The sequence below is a fragment of the Sinocyclocheilus anshuiensis genome, unplaced genomic scaffold (assembly GCF_001515605.1).
Source record: "Sinocyclocheilus anshuiensis isolate Anshui unplaced genomic scaffold, SAMN03320099.WGS_v1.1 scaffold664, whole genome shotgun sequence".
Classification (NCBI taxonomy): Eukaryota; Metazoa; Chordata; class Actinopteri; order Cypriniformes; family Cyprinidae; genus Sinocyclocheilus; species Sinocyclocheilus anshuiensis.
In genome coordinates, this window is record NW_015554122.1 from 621,217 (window position 1) to 641,120 (window position 19,904).

At 37.3% G+C, this 19,904-nt stretch overlaps 1 protein-coding gene across 3 annotated transcripts in view; it reads right to left on the minus strand.

Moving 5' to 3' along the window:
- The window catches only part of LOC107670040 (peptidyl-glycine alpha-amidating monooxygenase B-like), a 60,683-nt gene that overhangs the window by 14,984 nt on the left and 25,795 nt on the right, over positions 1–19,904 (minus strand). For 2 of the 3 annotated variants that reach the window (XM_016462514.1, XM_016462515.1), the window contains exons 6-15: positions 16,678–16,769; positions 16,423–16,506; positions 16,148–16,196; positions 14,800–14,867; positions 14,556–14,636; positions 14,350–14,426; positions 12,074–12,177; positions 9,545–9,741; positions 9,230–9,280; positions 4,597–4,899 (exon numbers count right to left, since the gene is read on the minus strand). In XM_016462514.1, coding sequence (XP_016318000.1) covers positions 4,597–4,899; positions 9,230–9,280; positions 9,545–9,741; positions 12,074–12,177; positions 14,350–14,426; positions 14,556–14,636; positions 14,800–14,867; positions 16,148–16,196; positions 16,423–16,506; positions 16,678–16,769 — 1,106 coding nt within the window. The remainder of the gene's footprint in view (positions 1–4,596; positions 4,900–9,229; positions 9,281–9,544; positions 9,742–12,073; positions 12,178–14,349; positions 14,427–14,555; positions 14,637–14,799; positions 14,868–16,147; positions 16,197–16,422; positions 16,507–16,677; positions 16,770–19,904) is intronic. The other variant, XM_016462516.1, reaches the window with a different exon arrangement.

Here is a 19,904-nt window from a genome sequence, read left to right on the forward strand (position 1 = left end):
TCCCCCGCAAGCCGTATAAGGCACTGCCGGTTAGACCAGACGAATGCCTACAGGCCCGGGAAGGAAGTACCGGACATAGGACACAATTGCATCGCTACCGCCCGCTCCACCGGGGGGGATCGCCGAATACCCCTTCGCTGCACCGCCGTCGAGGGTGATGAGGGAGGAGGAGACTGCCGGCCGGTTTCTGGCAGTAAAAGGTGGCGTCCACGACCTGGTGAGCTCGTCATGCACTTCCGGGAAGAAAGGCACCGGGGCGGGGCGCTGAGAACCAGCGCTGTGCATTGGCTCGTTTAGTTTACACTCGAAGTAGATTGGTCTATTGAAGCGATATCCCAATTCGTCGATCACCGACGTGACTTGGAGTGACCGACTGAAAGGGAACTGGTTCATGATCATTTTATTCACTTTATATCCATTTATTACTGTTGGCAAACTAATGAAAACAGACTTAAAACAGACTATAAGTTAGGTATAGTGAAATAATAACCAGATCAGATTGATGCATCAGTGCATTTTTACATGACTACATGCAACACAACAAAAACATGCTGAATGTAAACCATAATAAGTCAGCCTGTACTCAACTCCTGTATGTGCACACCTTTATGAGCTGAACTCTAGTGGGAAATGAGGAATTAATGTGGTTGCTGAGTGCTAAAAACTTTCCGCTGTGTGTTTGGAATGCCATGTCACCTCCTATACGAAGTATATACTGTACACAGAACGCTTCAATTTGATGACAATGTGTAAGTAATGTCAAAGAAACGTCTTTTTATACTGTAAGGTTAAAAAGCTCCTCGCAGACTGCACACACATGCAGTGTAGCCCAATTGACAAACTGATTGCCTACTTGTGCCAAGCAAATATGTTTGAGCTTCTGTTTATCAAGTTAGATGAGCTCTATGTATGTGTGTGTTAATCAATGTTTATATGTGAATAAAAGCCTAAATTAAATAATTCGTCATGTAAAGTGATTGGTCTCTTCAGAAGATTTGGACTACACCACTTAATTCATTCATATGGATTACTTCTACGATCTCTTTATGTACTTTTTGAAGAGTCAAAGTTTTGGTGTAATACACTTTCAGTGGAGTGACAGAAATCTCTCAGGATGTTATTAAAAATATCTTCATTTGTGCTTGAAGATGAACTAAACTCTTATGGGTTTGGATTGGAACATGAGAATAAATAAGTGGTGACAATTTTAATTTTTGGGTGAACTAACCCGTATTAAAATGTGTTGATGTCAAGATGCATTTTAAGGTTGGGATACATTTAAAATTAGTTGTTGTTGTTTTTTAGTTTAAAGTTTAAAGGCACAATTGCTGACAAACATTTACCAGAAGGATTTGCCAGAACACTATACTTTTACAAGTATAAAAAAATGTGATGGTGTTCCATTCCGAACACAGCCAAAGATGTCAATGACACAAGCGTCTATTATATGTACAGTGGCTCCAGAAGTATTTGTACACTTAAGAAAAACTTAATGGATGAATGCCTTCGCATTATGCTAAAAAAAAAATAGCTCAAAGTCAACAAAATGTTTGATTTCAAACTATAAAACAACATATATGAGGTCCAAAGTTAAGGCAAAAAGTATCTGGTATCAGGTCAAACATGTCCAAAGTCCAGTGTGAGTAACTACCTGTCTCTTATACAATACCTGTGTGAATTTCAGGGTCACTGTAACCTAGTACTGTAGGTCTTTTCACATTTGCACAGTTGATTTTTGGAAATAAATCTCAGGAATTTTGAAGAACAGATTTAAATATGGTAAAATGTGTTAAACGGAGCTCACTACGATTGATAGCTTAAAACACAATCAAACTGAGTAAAATATTTAATAAGCAGACATGTAAGGTGAACGCAATGCATAGAGTGTGACTAACAAGTGTTCCAGATTTGCGGATTCATATTCTGTGTGGAATTTATGCAAATTAGACATCTTAGCCTATTGTTGTTTTTGTATTAAGCTAATTATAAAGACGACCTCCTAAAAGAAAACTTTTAGTATTTTAGAATTAAACCAAATACAAAAACTACAGTTAAGTATACCCACACACTTTCACACAACAAATGAGTGATACGCTGTGAATAAATCAAGTTGTTCTTGGATAAGATTCAAATGACAGCACATGTGTGCTGATGAATGACACTCTTTCATTATAATAGCTTCCAAAGCATGAAGTCATAGACACATTCGACACATCCCAAATAAAACTGATTCCTGAAATGTATATGACTGGGTTTATGAATGTGGCCAAGAGCAATGACAAACTATGCAACATCAATGCAAGATTATCAATCTACAGTGCATTCACTAAAGAACACACACACAAAACACATGCATATTAAATGAACTACTGTTTGCATTATGTATTTCCATCACGGTCTGATCCATTACAACAGAAACAGAAAATGAATAAGAAATATCACATAGATATAAGTATTCAGCCCCTTTGCCATGACACTTTAAATTAGATAAGGTACATCCCATTTCTCTGGATCATCTCCACTGATTCTACACATTGACTGGAGTCCATCTGTGGCACATTCATCTGATTGGACACGATTTGAAAACACACACACCTGTCTATCAAGCTCTAATAGCTGAAACCCAGAGCAAAACCCAAGTGTGCTTTTCAAAGCTGCATCCTAGTAAAGCTGTGTCCTTCCTAGTCCAGTCATGCAGTGAAAATATTATTTTTTGGGGAAAAAACAACTTTATATTAAAAATCTTTATACTTTCTGACTTTTTATTAAAGCAATACAGTGAATGACAACTATCTGTGGTCTCAACACAACAAAAGAAAACAATGCATTCATCTCCGAAAAAAATCTTTTGTCGTGCATTTCATCATGAACTCGGGCGAGCTCAGTGCGGTCTCATTTTTCTTTTTCGTGAATTGGAATATGTACAAAGGATTGTGGGTGTTTCAAGGATGGAAGGATTTATAAATATGCCCTTAAAATATGCCAGATGTGAAACCAAGGCTTCAGATTGAGATGGCCTTCGATGGCGCTTGTTGACGTGACTGTTGAGATATGCAGCGTTACTAGGATGAAGCCTTCTAACTGAGAAACAGCCCAAGCCATGAGGTCACAGGAACTGCCTGCAGACCTCAGAGACGGACTGTGATCATGTGTGGAGATGGGAGAAACTTGCAGAAGGACAACCAACACTGCGACACTCCACTGATCTGGGCTTTATGGCAGAGTAGGTAGGCAGATGAAAGCCTCTCCTCAGAGAAGACACATGGAAACCTGCTTGAAATTTGCAACAAAAAAAAAAAAAGCTCCTAAAGGACTTTAGATTCTAAACCAGATTCTATGGTCTCATCAATTCCAACCTCAATGTGTGGAAGAAAACCAGACACTGCTCATCACCTGTACAATACCATCCCACAGTGAAATGTGGCAAGGACCTGTCAGGGTGGAAGCAAGGCTGAACACAAAGATATTTTTAATGAAAACCTGGTCCTGAGCATTCAGGACTTCAGATTGGGCAGAATCCCTGTGTCCCAGCCAGAGCCTGGATGTGAACCCAATCGAACATCTCTTCAGAGACTTAAATATGGCTGCCCACGATGGTCACCAAACATCCTGACAAAGTTTACAAGGCAGAAAAATGGCAGAAAATCTCCAAATCCAGTTGCGCAAAGCTTGTCACATCACACCAAAAAAAGACTTGAGACTGTAATCGCTGACAGACATGCTAACTCACTGTGTACTGACTTGAGATTCTGAATACTTATGTCAGTGTAGCATTTCAGCATAGGGCTGCAATATGAAAATGTGAAAAATGAAGGGGTAAGAATATTTTCTGAATGCACTGTATACACGTGTTGTGTACTCCAGACATTCTTTCTCTTCAAAACCAAATATATTGATGACTCATCTTGCTCGCAGGGGGACTGTTTGACAAACGAGATGAAAGCTCTCCGACAGAGCCTGGTTTCTCCCAAGGTTTTTTCTCCATTTCTGTCACAGATGGAGTTTTGGTTCCTTGCCACTGTCGCCTTTGGCTTGCTTAGTTGGGGACACAATTTCTGGCAGCATTGTTGGCTTGATTGCACAAACACTATTGGAAGAGAGCTGAACTGAGCTGGATGATGACATCACTGAATCAACAATGAACCGACTTTAACTGATAAACTGATTGTTTTCTATTGTCCTTGTGCATTATCAGCACATGTTTTTTCTGTTTGACACTGTGAAGCTGCTTCGACACAATCTGTATTGTATAAAGCGCTATACAAATTAAGGTGACTTGACTTGAAAGCTTTCAATGCATCTTGAAGTCTATTCTACAGCAATTCTCATGTTCCACATGAGGGAATTATTAATACCACATGGAATAATATTACACACTAAGCAAACACTCTCTGCAACCCAAAGTATGAATGATAGCAATGAGATGGGTGGAAACAGGCTTCAAATGGAAAACAAATGGATATGTGGGAGACAAACTCATGTCTCAGTTGACACTGTGGCCTATGTGTTGAAAGCTCAGTTTCCACACAACACTTGATAGAGATACTTGATATGTCCTTGCTTTTTGTTGGGGTAAAAAACGAGACCGAAACCCACCTTGTTGGTCCCTCTGAGCCTCCCCTGTGGTCGGCTGTCTGACGGGTACAGTCCTGCTCCTTGAGGGGCTGACAGTGGACTCTAACTGGTGAAACTTGTGCACTCTGTCCCTCGCCAGAATTGCATCCTCTTTTGTTTTGTAGCCTAAACGTGGCCAGCCCAGGTCTTTTTTTTGCATTATGCTATCAATCTCTGCCATCAGACGTTTCTGGGCTCGGGCCACCTCTGTGGGGTTGTACTTATGCATGTGGACAACATCCTCCCTCTCCCCCAGCAGTTTAGAGAGAAGGGAATAGAGGTCACCTGCACAGGAGGAAACAGAGGAGGAAAAGCGGAAAAACAAAAGAGGAATGGTGGTGTAAATAGAAAAGTGAGAAAGCCATTGGAGTGGAAGAAAGGAGGTTGTGCTGGTGGTGTTATATGTATTGGATAGACTCAATGGTTGAGTGTATATCGTGCTATTTTTGTCTGTCCTTTACGATTTTTTCTTTTGAGATTGTATGACAGGCCCGGTGAGATCTCGTGCAACATACACAGCCTTTTATTCCAGACAGTACATCTATTCTGGCATCTCACTGGCACGCAAAATAAAAAAGGCTGCACATCATTTATCAAGCCTGAAAAGGTTATATCCAATCTTTCAACTTATGTCATGACATCTACAGGGTATCTGCAGGTAAGGTAAAGCACTACCTATTCTAGCAATCAATTTTAAGATTTAAGCGATGTGTCAATTTTAAGACTTATTAGATCTCCCTTGGAAATGGGATGAAATTTCGTCAGATTACCTCAAAGAATGGATGACTACAATCTCAAAGGTCTGTAAATGGAAGAGTCTTTAATGAAAGAAATGTTTGAAAAACACAATTATTTGATATATGTTTTCATGGAAAATGTGACATTTCTAAGTTACCCAAAACATTTAACAAGTTTAGTGTGCTGAACCAGCCAGGACCATCTAGGGACTCCATTGTCTCATAGAACAGTGGCACTGGATAAGTATCAAGTACATTCTTAGGAGTGAGCCAAAGAAATATTCGATTAACCACAAACCTCTGATTGTCCGAGCAGGCAACTTTTGTAGGTGACATTCTACTGTCTTTCTACTGTCTAGAGTACTGGCTTTCTACAATAGGCCTATCTTACGGTGACTCTACCTTTGAAGGCACCTTTGTTTTTGGTATTTTCCCAGTCAGTCTTGCACTCTATCACACACAAAGGGCTCAGTAACCATAAGCAAAGTCCCTGAAGCATTGACCAAGTTTCTGTACCATTGTTCTCAACTTTTCTTCTGATGGCTCCTTGGCATTTTGTGAAGAGCTTGAGCCAGTTTGGTGCTGAATTGTTTTTCTGCCATTTTTCTGTGAATTGGGATTGTGTGCAAAGGATTGTGGATGTAAAGAGGATGTGAAGGATATGACTGATGCATCCTTCAAAACACCATTGCGTTTTACCTCCACTGTCAATTTCATTCCAACAGCTCAGGAGTCAATGAATCAACAAATAGAGCAGTCCAGTCTGATTTTCCATAGTCAATATGGATCATCCAATAAGATTTGGCACTAATTAAGAAAGCTTACTGGTCAAAAATACACATTTTAAAGGCAAATAGCGTGGAGCCCTCCTCTGACTGCCACAGTGATGAAATGTTTGATAGATTTCCACTGAATCTTAAACTAAAACAAAAACATGCCCAGTGCCACCCAGATAAGGTTTCTATAAGAAAACTGCCAGACACCTCCTACAGGGCAAGAAGAAGATCCAATTAACATTGGAAAAGACTTCTCATTGGTCCTGTTTCTTATTATCTAACTGCCCTTCAACCCATCTTGATTCTCACCGCAAGGTTCAGGCCAGAATAATGCAGCAACATATTTTACTGGCCATGCAACAGCAGTGGCTGAAACAAATAAAGACAAGTCTCTACGCACTTTCTTACACAAAATGTATACCATACTAGAACAAATCCAATCCAACAAAACCATACTTATTTAGAGAAATAAGTATTAAAGGGATAGTTCACCTAAAAATGAAAATGTGATGTTTATCTGCTTACCCCCAGGGCATCCAAGATGTAGGTGACTTTGTTTCTTCAGTAGAACACAAACGGAGATTTTTAACTCAAACCGTTGCAGTCTATCAGTCTTATAATGGAAGTGAATGGGAATCACGGCTTTGAGAATAAAAAAAACATACACAAACAAAACCAAATTAAACCCTGAGGCTCATGATGATACATTGATGTGTAAAGACATGAAACGATCGGTCTGTGCATGAAACTGAACAGTATTTATATCGTTTTTTACCTCTTATACACCGCAATGTCCAACATCCAGCTCTGGCATAGTAGACATAGATATATATACGTAGATGCCTCATTAGTGACTGTTTCTATGGGCTGCGATACGTTCCAAAATGGCGGACGCGTCAACGTATCTGGAGCAGTCGAATAGGGAATCTATACATATCTATGATAGTAGATGCATGTGCGGAAGCGAACTGTCGCGCGTATACATCACTCATACATCTTGGATGCCCTGGGGGTAAGCAGATAAACATTTCTGTGTGAATTATCCCTTTAAGAATGACAGCTATTTGTGGTACAAATGAAAGCATGCATGATCCATCTTTTTCAAGCATGTTTGAATGACTCTGTGCATTCAAAACATTGCCAAAAGTATTGTGGATGTGGTCTCGGAAGTGAGAAATACATTGGTAAAATTCAGTCACTGTTCTAGTTCCACAGGGAAATGCTAATACATAAAATTCATAAATATATTCTGTACAAAAAATAAATATAACAATAGGCAAAAGACCAAGCCGACACTATAACACAGCCATTTCATTTGTGTAAATGGGATTCACAGTCTAGCCTTCTATTAGGAAGGGTGGAAATTTTATTATGAAGCTAAATAGAAGTAGTTTTGGGATTTGCAGAAATGAGATGCTAACAGATTCTGTTTTTAATTCATGCAGAGATATCTCTGAGACGTATCAGCGAGCTCTTAGCAGGTTAGAGATGGTTAAATAGGTCATGACATATTTTCCCTGAGGTCAAGCTATGCTAATATTTTTCCCCAAAACAGTCATAACTTTACAATGACCATTTTAAACCGTCTTTGATGATGTGAATGAAAAACCTGGTTGCTTTACTTTAGCACTGATGCCCACTGCTTTGCATCAATGCCTCCCACCATATGTGTTTTAAAATCTGTTGGTAAATGGCTAAACGCTTCAAATACAGTCTTATGTTTGAATTGTGGTGGATCAGTAGTTAACGGTGCACCTGGCTCCTGATGAAAAACACCTAGTAGCCCCTAGATTGAGTTTGAGACCCCTGTATACACGGATTTGGTCATAATATATCAAATACCCTCAGGAACAACAATGTGAATGTATACTGAGTTTATTTATTGAAAGCTGACAAGAGTAAAAATAATTTTTGACTGCTTCATCCGCTGATAAGAGTTTTGTGACTGGTTGACTAGTTATCCATACTAATGTTATCAGGTACTTGAGATTCAGGTTTTCATGTTCACAAACAGTATAATGTTTGGTGAGAAACATTTTTAAAAGTTCAGCTCTTAATGTCAAAGGTACTGATGTGTTGCTGTGAAGGCAGTCAGCAATGGTGCATTCAAAATCAGAAAGTTGCAGAATTAACTTACAAGCCAAAAGATGAAAGAAAACTTGATTTCTCACGTCATGACCCATTTAAAACAAATCTTTGCAAAAAAAAAGTCAATGCACACAGCTTATTTTCACTGGCAGCTAGATGGACTAGATGATGGCGCTTTAATTGTTTTTTCTATAATATTCAGTTTCTTTGAAATTATTCACGATACCAATGAATCATATAATGTGTGAAGTGTTTATCAGTTTATCAAGCCTTATGCCACTCGAAACCTGTATGATTTTTTTCTTCCATGGAACACTAAAGGAGAAATTGTGCAGAATGTCACTTTCCATACAAGGAAAGAAAACGAAGACGGATGTTATTAAAATCTGAATGAGACCAAAAAACAAACAAACAAAAAAACAACAACAATGACGGCAGTGACAGGCTAAGGGTGAGAGCTGTGTCAGAGGGAAATGTTTTCAGCAAATAATTTTTTGCATTATTAATATTTTTATTGTATTAGTATAGTGTATGTTATTATATTATTATATGTTTTTTTACTTTATTATATTTTGTATTGGCAAATTATTTTGATATGGTAAATTTTGTAAACTGCACTGCAATTAAAGAATGTCATTCAGTCACTGTGTCAGTCAAATGAGATTTGTAGTGATTGTGCGTTTCAGTCTTGATTATCTCTGTAATTTGAAATCATTTTTAAACATCTTACCCTGATCCAGAACTTCCTCTTCTCTCTTGGGCTCCTGCAGATCCACAACATCTGTGGAAATCAAGGAAGACATGAGAAAATATATTTATATAGAAAATATAGACTTTACAGATTAAAAAATTTAAAATAAAATAAAAATAAACAATAAATCAAGTACATTTCATAACTGCACTGCAATTAAACAATGTCATTCAGTCACTGTGTCAGTCAAATGAGATTTGTAGTGATTTTGCGTTTCAGTCTTGATTATCTCTGTAATTTGAAATCATTTTTAAACATCTTACCCTGATCCAGAACTTCCTCTTCTCTCTTGGGCTCCTGCAGATCCACAACATCTGTGGAAATCAAGGAAGACATGAGAAAATATATTTATATAGAAAATATAGACTTTACAGATTAAAAAATTTAAAATAAAATAAAAATAAACAATAAATCAAGTACATTTCATTTGCAAAATATTAACCGGGCCTCTGGATTCACTGGATTATCCCAAGAAAAATAATGCAATCATCCCACAGTAGCCTGTAAGATTTTGGTCGCTCTGCCTACTCATAGTATTTTGCATGCAAAATCTCAGAAGGTTTATTTTTGGATGGTACCTTTCTGAGGAGCTGACTCATGCTTCATGGACATCATGTGGTCTGGACTGACCGGGATGGGAATATTGGCCTCAGAAGGGATGTTTCGGAACAGTTCACTACTGCTGTCATCTCCACAGCTCATGTAAGGCACAGCACGACTGTTGTCCATGTAGTACATGATGTAGAAATTACACATCTCATCATTGGAGGTGCCTCTGTGAGGAAGGAAACAAGGACACATGAACAAACTACTAGCACAAAATGCCAAATTACAGCTCCAAAGATGCAAGTAAATGGCAAAAAACCCACTGAACAGCATTTGCCTCAAATGACACACCCACCAAAACTCTACATACTGCGAAACGGCAAGATATTCCTCAAAACAGCAAGCTCCTGTTGGGTTTCCATTGTTTTTGCTTCCAATGTGTCCATTTGTTTTTCAGTAAATGAGATATAACAGCTATATATTTTGATTTGTTCTGTGACGCACCCCTAAATATCACGGAAAAAAGTAAACTTTGGTCTGAAACGACACACTCGCACTGGTTTGGAAAGGAAACTTTATTTTTGCATTGTTGCATTCCAAATTGTGTCAGAACATATTCATATTCAGATCTGCCTCCATTCAATGTATGCAAGCTTACTTTTCACAACCCCATCTACAACCAATGGATAAAATGAGGTCCCACCCTTTTTTTAATTTCCTTTTTGCCTGTTTGATAAGCCGTTTCACTTGAACATTCATCACAATACAGAAATTGTTCACAACTAAGGCTACATGATTTGGGGAAAAAAATTGTAATTTAAATTCTAATTGCGATTTTTTTAATTGCAAAAGCTCCAGGTTTGCTGTGCTTGTTTGTAGTGATTAAATATCAATATGACTATAACATAATAATGATAATAATAATTTTATTTTACAGTAAAACTTAATTGAATCATTTTTAAATATTTAACCACTGAGGTTTTTGTGGAAAACTGCATCTTTAAGGCTATAAAACTTACAAAAAAAAAAAATACATATATACAATCACAGCCTTTGCGATTTAATAATCGCACTAAGGCACATCACACTTTCAATTTTATTATAATTAGTCATGTAGCAAATTTTACATGGCACTTTAGAATTATATCCTTCAGATCTGCATCATGTTTCATGAAAATCGGATATTTTGTTGAGTATAGGGCTGTCACGATAACTACTTTTTGCTGTGCGATATACTGCACCAAAATTAATTGCGATAAATGATATTATTGCCATTTTAAGACCATTTTAAGCCACTGATTAATGACAGTATGACAATATAGCATAATAATGCAAGTACACTTTGAAAGAACAAATAAATGTTATATAAAATAAAGAATATTTAGACATTGGAATCGGAATGTGAAAAACTATATCCTAAGTAAATAAAAATAATAAATAATAAATTAAGGATGCAACGATACCATTTTTTTTTAGAACCAATCCGATCCGATACTGAAAATTCTGAGTATCGGTCAACAGATACCAGCATATTTTTTTTAAATCAATGTAGAATTAATGTACTTTTGTGTGTTGACCTGATCGTCACTTCTTTTGTGTGTTAAACACAATCTACCAAATATAGACAACTTAATTTTAATGAAAAACAAATAAAAAAAATATATAATCATAATCTATGAAAATAATACTATTATAAACTAGGTTAGGTTATTCTAGAAAAATCATGAGTGCACAATCATTTTATAAAATGTAAACATTTAGTGAAATAACATTATTGGGGAACAAATAAAAGTGAATAAGTGTAGGACTAAATCTGGTAAAATGTTATACATTGCTCTTTGTATTGTAGTAAAATACATTCATGAAAAACGACTAAATATATTTATATATAAATACTATACTGTATGTATAATGGGACCAAGCATCTGCAATGTATTCATGTGTGTGTACTTGTGTACATATGTCTCTGGCCTAAGTGGGCAGTTCTTGGAGCCAAAGACCAGACTGTACGTCAGCAGTCATCTTTACATCGTTATCTTGTGGACTTGAGTTGGGTGCGTGGGTGAGAGCGCTGGGCTTCCTTCGTCAATGCACTATTATGTGCTCTCCCTATCACCATGGTAACAGGCATGGCAGGGCAAAGGAACACATACGTTCAAGGAGTCACGCTCAAACGGAAAATAATGAAACAGAGACATCAACGAGCGTGTTTAATCACTCTTTAAACATCACACACACAGAAACACACAGTCACCAGCTGTCTTACAGCGTGTCACTTTATCAGATGGACATAGTAAGTGGTCAGAGACACAACAGCATGCAAACACAGTGAAAGCTGGAAACGTCAACAGCACGCACAACATCACTCATCTAACACATTTACTGTCACAGTAATTCTACATAGGAACAAATAAAAAAAAAATAAAAGGTGAACTCTCCCAAAGGAAATCTCACATCAGTTATGCGTTTTAAACAATGTTATTAAGCATTACAAAACAGTGAGAGTCTCATTAAAACAACAACAAAATGAGACTCAATTCTCGGTAAGAACATGGACTTACCCGATTTGGGTATTAGTGGTTCTTCCTTCTCCTGTGAACACACAACGGGCTGCCAGTATGTCTCCATTTTTTACATCAATGGTGTTGGCGACTGGATAAAAAGCCTAAACACGAGTGAAGTTTAAAGTTGTTTTTTTCTATCCAGAGAGGAAAAACATAGCAACATAGCAAACAGAAGCTCAAATGTGCTTGCTCGCCAAGAAATATCTTCATTTGTGTTTCAAAGATGAACAAAAGTCTTGGGTTTTTGGAATGACAAGAGGCCGAGTAAATTATGACAGAATTAGATTTTAACATGAACCTATTTGCAGGCCCACACCAAAACGTAATTCGTATTGCCAGTCATTTTCAAAGCTCTATACATCTCTGCTTACTGCATGTTTATGCATTATATTTACATTATATGAAAATTTTAGGTGATATCTAAATTAGGGCTATCCAAAGTAAAGTGTTAAAATATGAATTAAACATGTCTAGTGCAATTTATCACATTTACAGAATTTGCTAATACTGTTTCTTATTTCTAAAGACAACTTAAAGATAACCATTTGTTACTCCTCTCCACTGCTTTAGCTTGTTCACTGGAGTTTGTATGGCACTATTCTCTGCAAAACTGGCTTGGAATCAGATTTATTGAATAGATTATGAAAAGTGCTACACAAACACATTTAAAATGAATTAAAAGTGTTTTTCAGTTTTATTTTCAGGATAATATTTGATTAAACTTGCTGAAATACAATTCCAATTCAAAACCAAATGATTTTACTTAGGAAACATGTTCTTATACAGTGTTCCTGTAGTCAAACAGTACAGCACGGCATCAGCAATGCCAAGGTCATGGGTTTGATTCCCAGGGAATGCATGAACTGGAAAAATGTATGAATAAAATGCAATAAGTTACTTTGGGTAAAAGCGTCTGTCAAATGTAAATGTGTAAATGTAACGTGGTTATCACAATTAATCATTTTCTCACACAGTATGCATGGGCCATTAGGCTGCTTTAATCTTTTAAGAATGGGGATGATCACAAGAATTAGTTAGATTAGTTGATTCAGGTACATTAAGCTAGAGTTGGAACTACACAGTAAAGTGGCTCTCCAGGAGAAGCAGTTGTCTAAAAAGAAATGCATACTGTGTGTTCACCGTATATGTATCCATCAAGCGGCAACCTTCCGGTCTCTCTCTTGAAACCAACACAGAAGTGACTTACAGTAAACTGCAATTCATCGACTGGCCGCTAGAGGCTGGTTGCAAAAGGGAGTCAATCCCATAGACTCCCCATGTTAAAATTATGGAAGCCCGTTTCCGCCACCGAATAAAAAATAAAAGAGGTAATTGCGACTTTTTATCTCGCAATTCTGACTTTTTTTCTCAGAATTGTGAGATATAAACTCGCAATTCTGAGAACATATCAGTCTTTTTTCCCCCCTCAAAATTGGACTTTAACTCACAATTGTCAGTTTATATCACGCAATTCTGACTTTATAACTCGCAATTCTGACTTTATAACTCTCTGGTACAAAAAGTGGTTTTGGTCTATATAGCTAATTTTGCCCTTCATGACAACTGTGAGGGGGGGGAATTTTTTATAACTAATCCGTTTAAATTATATTAAGCCTTAAAAGTTCTGCATAATTAAGGGTGTGGCCACTTGAGTGACAGGTGGATTGCCGCTGCTGTCACCACCGTCGAGCTAGGTGGGCGTGGTTTCAGCAACCAGCTCCACCCACGTCCTGCCTCTTTGCCCATTTTCGATTATCCAGGAGTGACGCGCTGCCAAGATGGCGACGGCCGGCTCTGCCCACTTTGGGCTTCAAAAATGCTCTTCAGAAACCTACGGGTGACGTCACGGACACTGCGTCCATGTTTTTATACAGTCTATGGTATCCATGTATTGGATACTTGAAACTGCACTTGTAAATACCATAGACAGAGTGTAAACCGGTCTGACAGCAGGGAAAACATAAAAATCACTATGACGCTGATGAGTCATTAACATGACTGACATCTCTTATCAGAAACAAATGATGCATTTCCCTCTCTAGAAGCCACGTACAGTGGGTATAGAACAGAATCACCCTGTTTTTTTTTTTTTTTAATCTTTCACTTGGATGTTATAAGTTGTAAATACAGCAGGATAAAACAAAAACTGTGTCCGTCTTCATTTCAGGCTGCAAAGCAACAAAATGTGATTATTTTAAAGGGGGCTGATTCTTTTCTATACCCACTGCATTAACCATCATGCTCGACCAGGCAGAGTGGACACATAAACATACCTGTGGCAATAATGGAGACTGGCGTCCAATCTGAGTCCACTGTCCATTTCGAACCCTGTACCCACTCACAACTTTACCTGAAGAACAAGACACACAAGATCATGAAAATACATGTTACCACCACAGAAAAGGAGAATTTGCAAAGACTAAAGAACTAGATGTAAATATAACAAAAAAATCTATATCTTTTTTAAATGCTATCTCACCAAGGCTGTGTGTGTGTGTCCTGAAGGCAAATGGATACATCGGGGAGGATGTGTAAGTGCAAGCAATGTCTGCATTGGTAACTGCAAACACCAAAATCATCAGACGGCATAAATAAGATGACAAGCATTGATATCCAATCACAACCTTCTAGGTAAAGCTAGAAACCTTTCACCACCCTAAATGTCTGCAAGATTATTAGTGCCAAACTGGAAAATAGTTGAAATGGTTCCCATGTTGGTGTACCTTTCTTCCCAGGAGGAATGACAGTGTCCACAGACATCATCAGATACATGCCAGCAATAAAGGGCTGTCTGCACAGAGCACACAACAGTCATCAGATTCACAGAGATTCAGTTAGAGGAGCTGAATTAATAAAACACCAGTTTCATTGACTTTCATATTGAATTGCTTACATATTACATTATGTTTATAGTCTTAATATGTATACGACTATGTAAGGAATAAATAACAGCACATTATTGAAAAATATTGTACACCTGACATAGTAATGCAAAAAGTGAAGAAATGCATAATTTGTAATAATAATAAAAAGTCATTTTTTTCTCCTTAAACTTTTCTCCTGGTGGGTGACTTCACAAGTTTACTGCATTCAGACTGATTTATGCATCTGTTACAAACATAGCAGGCATACATTATGCCAATGGCACTGTTTAGCCTGTATTTTGTGGTTCCTTCACTCACATTAAAAACACACTTTATCTTAATGGAAACAGGCACTCTGCAGTGATATACACAGTATCACAACTGGAAGCCTGTGTTGACCAATCAGAGCCAAGGACTTAAAACTAGCCATTTTATACAATAAAAAATACTGCATGCATTGACAAAATACTGTCATCTTTCAGGCTACATTGACACATTCATATTTTCAAAGACATGGACGTGGCCCAATTTCCAGTTGCACCTAAAGTAAGTAATTGCGCCCTTTGGCATGTGTGACATAAATTAGGACGGACACGAGCTGAACTGGAGCTGATTCAGTTGCTGTTTTTACTCATGCTCAACCAACACTTTATTTCCTTAACATTATACAAACGGCAATGAGCAATGTTTTACTGTACTTTTGGATTTTTTTAATTTATTTTTTTAAATAAAATGTAACCCTAACCAGTCCAAACAGTTGTAATTAACCCACAGACTCTGAAAGCTTCACTTTTTCTCAGTGTTGCAAAATTTCAAAAGATAATTTAACAGCTGCTCAAATATAAACCTGAACAATTTATTGGCACATTAGAAGAATAGGAGAAAACATTACAAGAAATCTTGAGATGGATGGTGATTTATACTGTAAAAAAATGACCACAGCAAAAAAAAGCAAAAGTCTTCTGAAGCCATACATTACAACTTTGTGAGATAAACCGACCCAAATATAAGTGTTAATTCTCTGAAAATCTTCCCTTCTGCTGCAGCTCTTAAATCTCATTTTGCAATTGTGTTAAATTCAAAAAGCTCAGTCGTGTCAGGCTTGACACCATCAACTGAAGAAAATCATTCTTGTTTGGGACAACAAGAAGATGAGTAAATGATGAATAAATCACAGATATTTTCAGATCTAGTGGCAATAACTTACGGTTTGGAAGTCATTCTTAAAGTGAGTCCTGAGCAGTCTCTATGACGATCTACAATCAAGACAAGATAAACACATATCAAAATACCATCTCAAGACACCAAAACGACACTTTTTAATCACCGTTACACCGTTAATTCTGGACATTCAACTCATCATACACAGGGCATTTCTGATCAGCAGGTCAAGTTTGGTTGATGCCGCCGTCATTAAAGCATGCTGATCTACCGTTGCTTTAGCTCTGGATCTGCTGTGCTGCTGTGTACATCAGTGCTTACCTCTAAAATTTGTGACATCCCCATAGTGAATTTGAAGCACAAAGTAGTTCATTCTGGTATCTCCTCCAACTTTAAAGCCAACATCTGAAAAAAAAAGAAGTGCAAAATAAGACAACACTTTAGTCTTTTGTTTTTCAGAGAAAAGCCATTTTCTCATGATCACTTATGAGTTACACTGTAACAGCACTGGCTAAACTCAGAGTAAAATGATCTGGCTGCTCTGAGACAGAGACGAGGAGGAGAAATGACGAGCACCTTTGGGGAGTTTGGTTGGAGGAGCATTCCTGGCCCAGGCATACATGATCTTGGCCTGATCCCGACACGTCCCCAGCTCTTTCCCGCAATCCCTAAACAATCCAACAAACGAAAATATGTCAGAAATGATCCTCCAGTTAAGAATCATTATTACTCATCACAACACAGACATTTGCAGTAAGGTCATTCTGTGCCAACTCAACCAGAGGCCCTCGGCTAAAAATGTTGATTTAGATTTTTTTTTTCTGGTAAAAGAAATACATAAATGAAGAAAAAAGGCCAACATATTAAATGTCTTGGATGTATATTTACTGAGCAATCCACTATTTTGTCGACAGAGGTCAAAATGACAATTTTCACCTGAGATTCAGAGCCAAAATACAGGTGGGAGTAATGACTTCAGAAAGATGGCAGCATCATTGTGTCATTTTTACACTACTATTTAACTACTGGTAAAATCTGTAGACTTTAGCAATCTTTGTTGCTTTACATACCAATGGTGACAGTTCAAAAATGGGAAAAAGCACCTTTTTTATTTTTCAGTTTGCATGCCTGTAAGTCATGAAACATTACAGTTATATTTTATTTTGGTATCTTCATTTTAAGGGCCATATGTGACCCTAGACCACAAAACCAGTCGTAAGGGTCAATTTGTTTAAAATTGAGATTTATGCATCATGAAAAGCTGAATAAATAAGCTCTCCATTGATGTATGGTTTGTTAGGATAGGACAATATTTGGCTGAGATACAACTATTTGAGAATCTGGAACCTGAGGGTGCAAAAAAAATCAAAATAGTGAGAAAATCATCTTTAAAGTTGTCCAAATGAAGTTCTTAGCCATGCATATTACTAATCAAAAATTAGGTTTTAATATATTTACAGTATGAAATTTACAAAATATCTTCATGGAACATAATCTTTACTTAATACCCTAATGATTTTTGGCATAAAAGAAAAATCAATCATTTTAACCCATACAATGTATTTTTGGCTATTGCTACAAATATACCCCAGCGACTTAAGACTGGTTTTGTGCTCCAGGGTCACAAATATGATTAAATTCCACAAGCATGGGGATGTCAGAGAGGCTCAATGAGCAAACTGTTAAACCGTACACAGTTTCAGTGGTCAAAAACCAAATGTGGGTCCCACATTTCATTGTTCAACCATTGGAAGTGGGTCAAATTGAAGAATTTGCACATGGAGACGCATTGAGACATTGTTATTCTTCCATGACATTTAATATTTTGGTTTTTATCACTATTTATGTTTATCTTTCTTCAGGATAAATATTACCAAATCAGTCATTCTAGCTGGGGAAGTTTCTGAAATTTGGTTGATTTGACATGGAATGACCCAAAAGTGGAGTTATAATTTTTTTCCCCCATACGACTACAAAGCTCAAATGTACTAAATCTGATTGAATCATATCTGTCATACAACTGGACAGCCCTGCCCCAAACTCCAATGCCACGGGATGAATCTATGAGTACAACTGGCTGGGATGCTCAAACAAACATGCTGGTCTGAGTATTTCAGGAGTTTCCAGTGTTTCCAGGGTCCAACACGTTATATATGTGTATGTCTTTTCTTTACATTTACAAAATCTCTCAGGTTCTAATGTGCATATTTCCCCACAAACTTCTCATTCCACTCGATAGAAACATGTTTCTCACAATAAACATTTCTGATATTTCTTTCTCCACTCTTGTAACACCTCTATCGACTAGTTTTGAGATGGCAGTGCATCCAAATATCCCATCATGCCACTGCACTGGGGCTGCAGATGACCCATGGCCTCTTTGAATTCTGTGTTTCTGTACATTTTCTGGGTTTGGTATAATTAGCCTATTTTCATGCTGATCCCCGATGCTTCTGAAGCTTCACATCTCACACTATGAAAGCGTGCAAGCCATGGGAAACACCCTGCAGCATCTGCACCATTAATTTTTCATAATACATGAGTGACATTAAAGAGAGAAGCGTTTGGGCTATGGAAAACTGCACGGTGAAGACTGATAGCAGGGAAATGAAGCCGCTGTGGTTAAAATGAGACAGAGACACTGTATATGCTAGATATGTTTCAGCTTTAAGGTACGTAATAAACAACCCTGACTTTATACCGTGAATATACATGCCTGTTTGAGTAGATTTGGTGTAGCCATGTATTGAGGTTTGTTTATCAGGTGATTTGGCTGTAGTGTATTTACAGCAATGTTTTCGAGTTAATTCTTTTGTTGTTCATCTAATCACACAGCCCATGGAAACTGAAGAAAGGATGAAAACCAAGCCTACATCTCTCCTCCCTTCAGGTCATCTCAGATGCTGTTGTCAAGGTGCAAATGGTTGCCATAGTAACAGGCAGTTTTATTACTTTTCTCTCTCCCGTTCTATAGGGAAGCAGCAGTTGTTGCACACATTAACCAAAGCATTGAGATTAATTTTGGTAATTATGCAGCACTGTCCAGATAAAAAGCTCAGATGACATTTACTGACACATTTACTCAACCTGTTATCAAAATTGTATGACTAGTACATTGAAAGCATTCTCTTCTTTTAAGTTTGCTTCTGAGGCAATGGTGAATTTATACATCTACACAAATGTAAAACTGTATTATACATATACTATACAAATACCAACAGAGACAAATGCCATCAAACTTGAGACAAAATGTCATTTTTGTTTTTTGTGCCACTAGAGTCACTAAATAGAAATAATGATAATTGAAAGTGTTTCCCAAACACTTCTACTGTCCCACACCCATCTATCATTGGTCTGACAAACAGGTACTGTAACTCATACTTTTGGCTGAATTAGAAGCTAACATGTCAAACCGCTCAAAGAGATTAATGTTTTGAAAGTACCACAAGGTCACAGTGTTTACAATCATCAGGAGCTCAACCTGACTGTGGCTTATTCATAGCTGACTACACGCATAAAACAGGGACAGGAGTAATGAACAAATCTTTAACAAGAGTAACTACAGTTTCTGCAACTGCTGGTATTATTTAACAGAATTAAAACATGTATGCATGAATCAAAATGAGGATGGTTTAAAGTGGTCATATGATGTTGCTAAAAAGAACATTATTTAGTGTATTTGGTGTAATGCTGCTGCTTGATGTATCAGTATAAAAGTCCATACTGTCACTTTTGATCAATGTAATGCATCCTTACTGAATAAAAATCCCTTTACATAAAAAACTATTTCTCAAAAAAGAAAA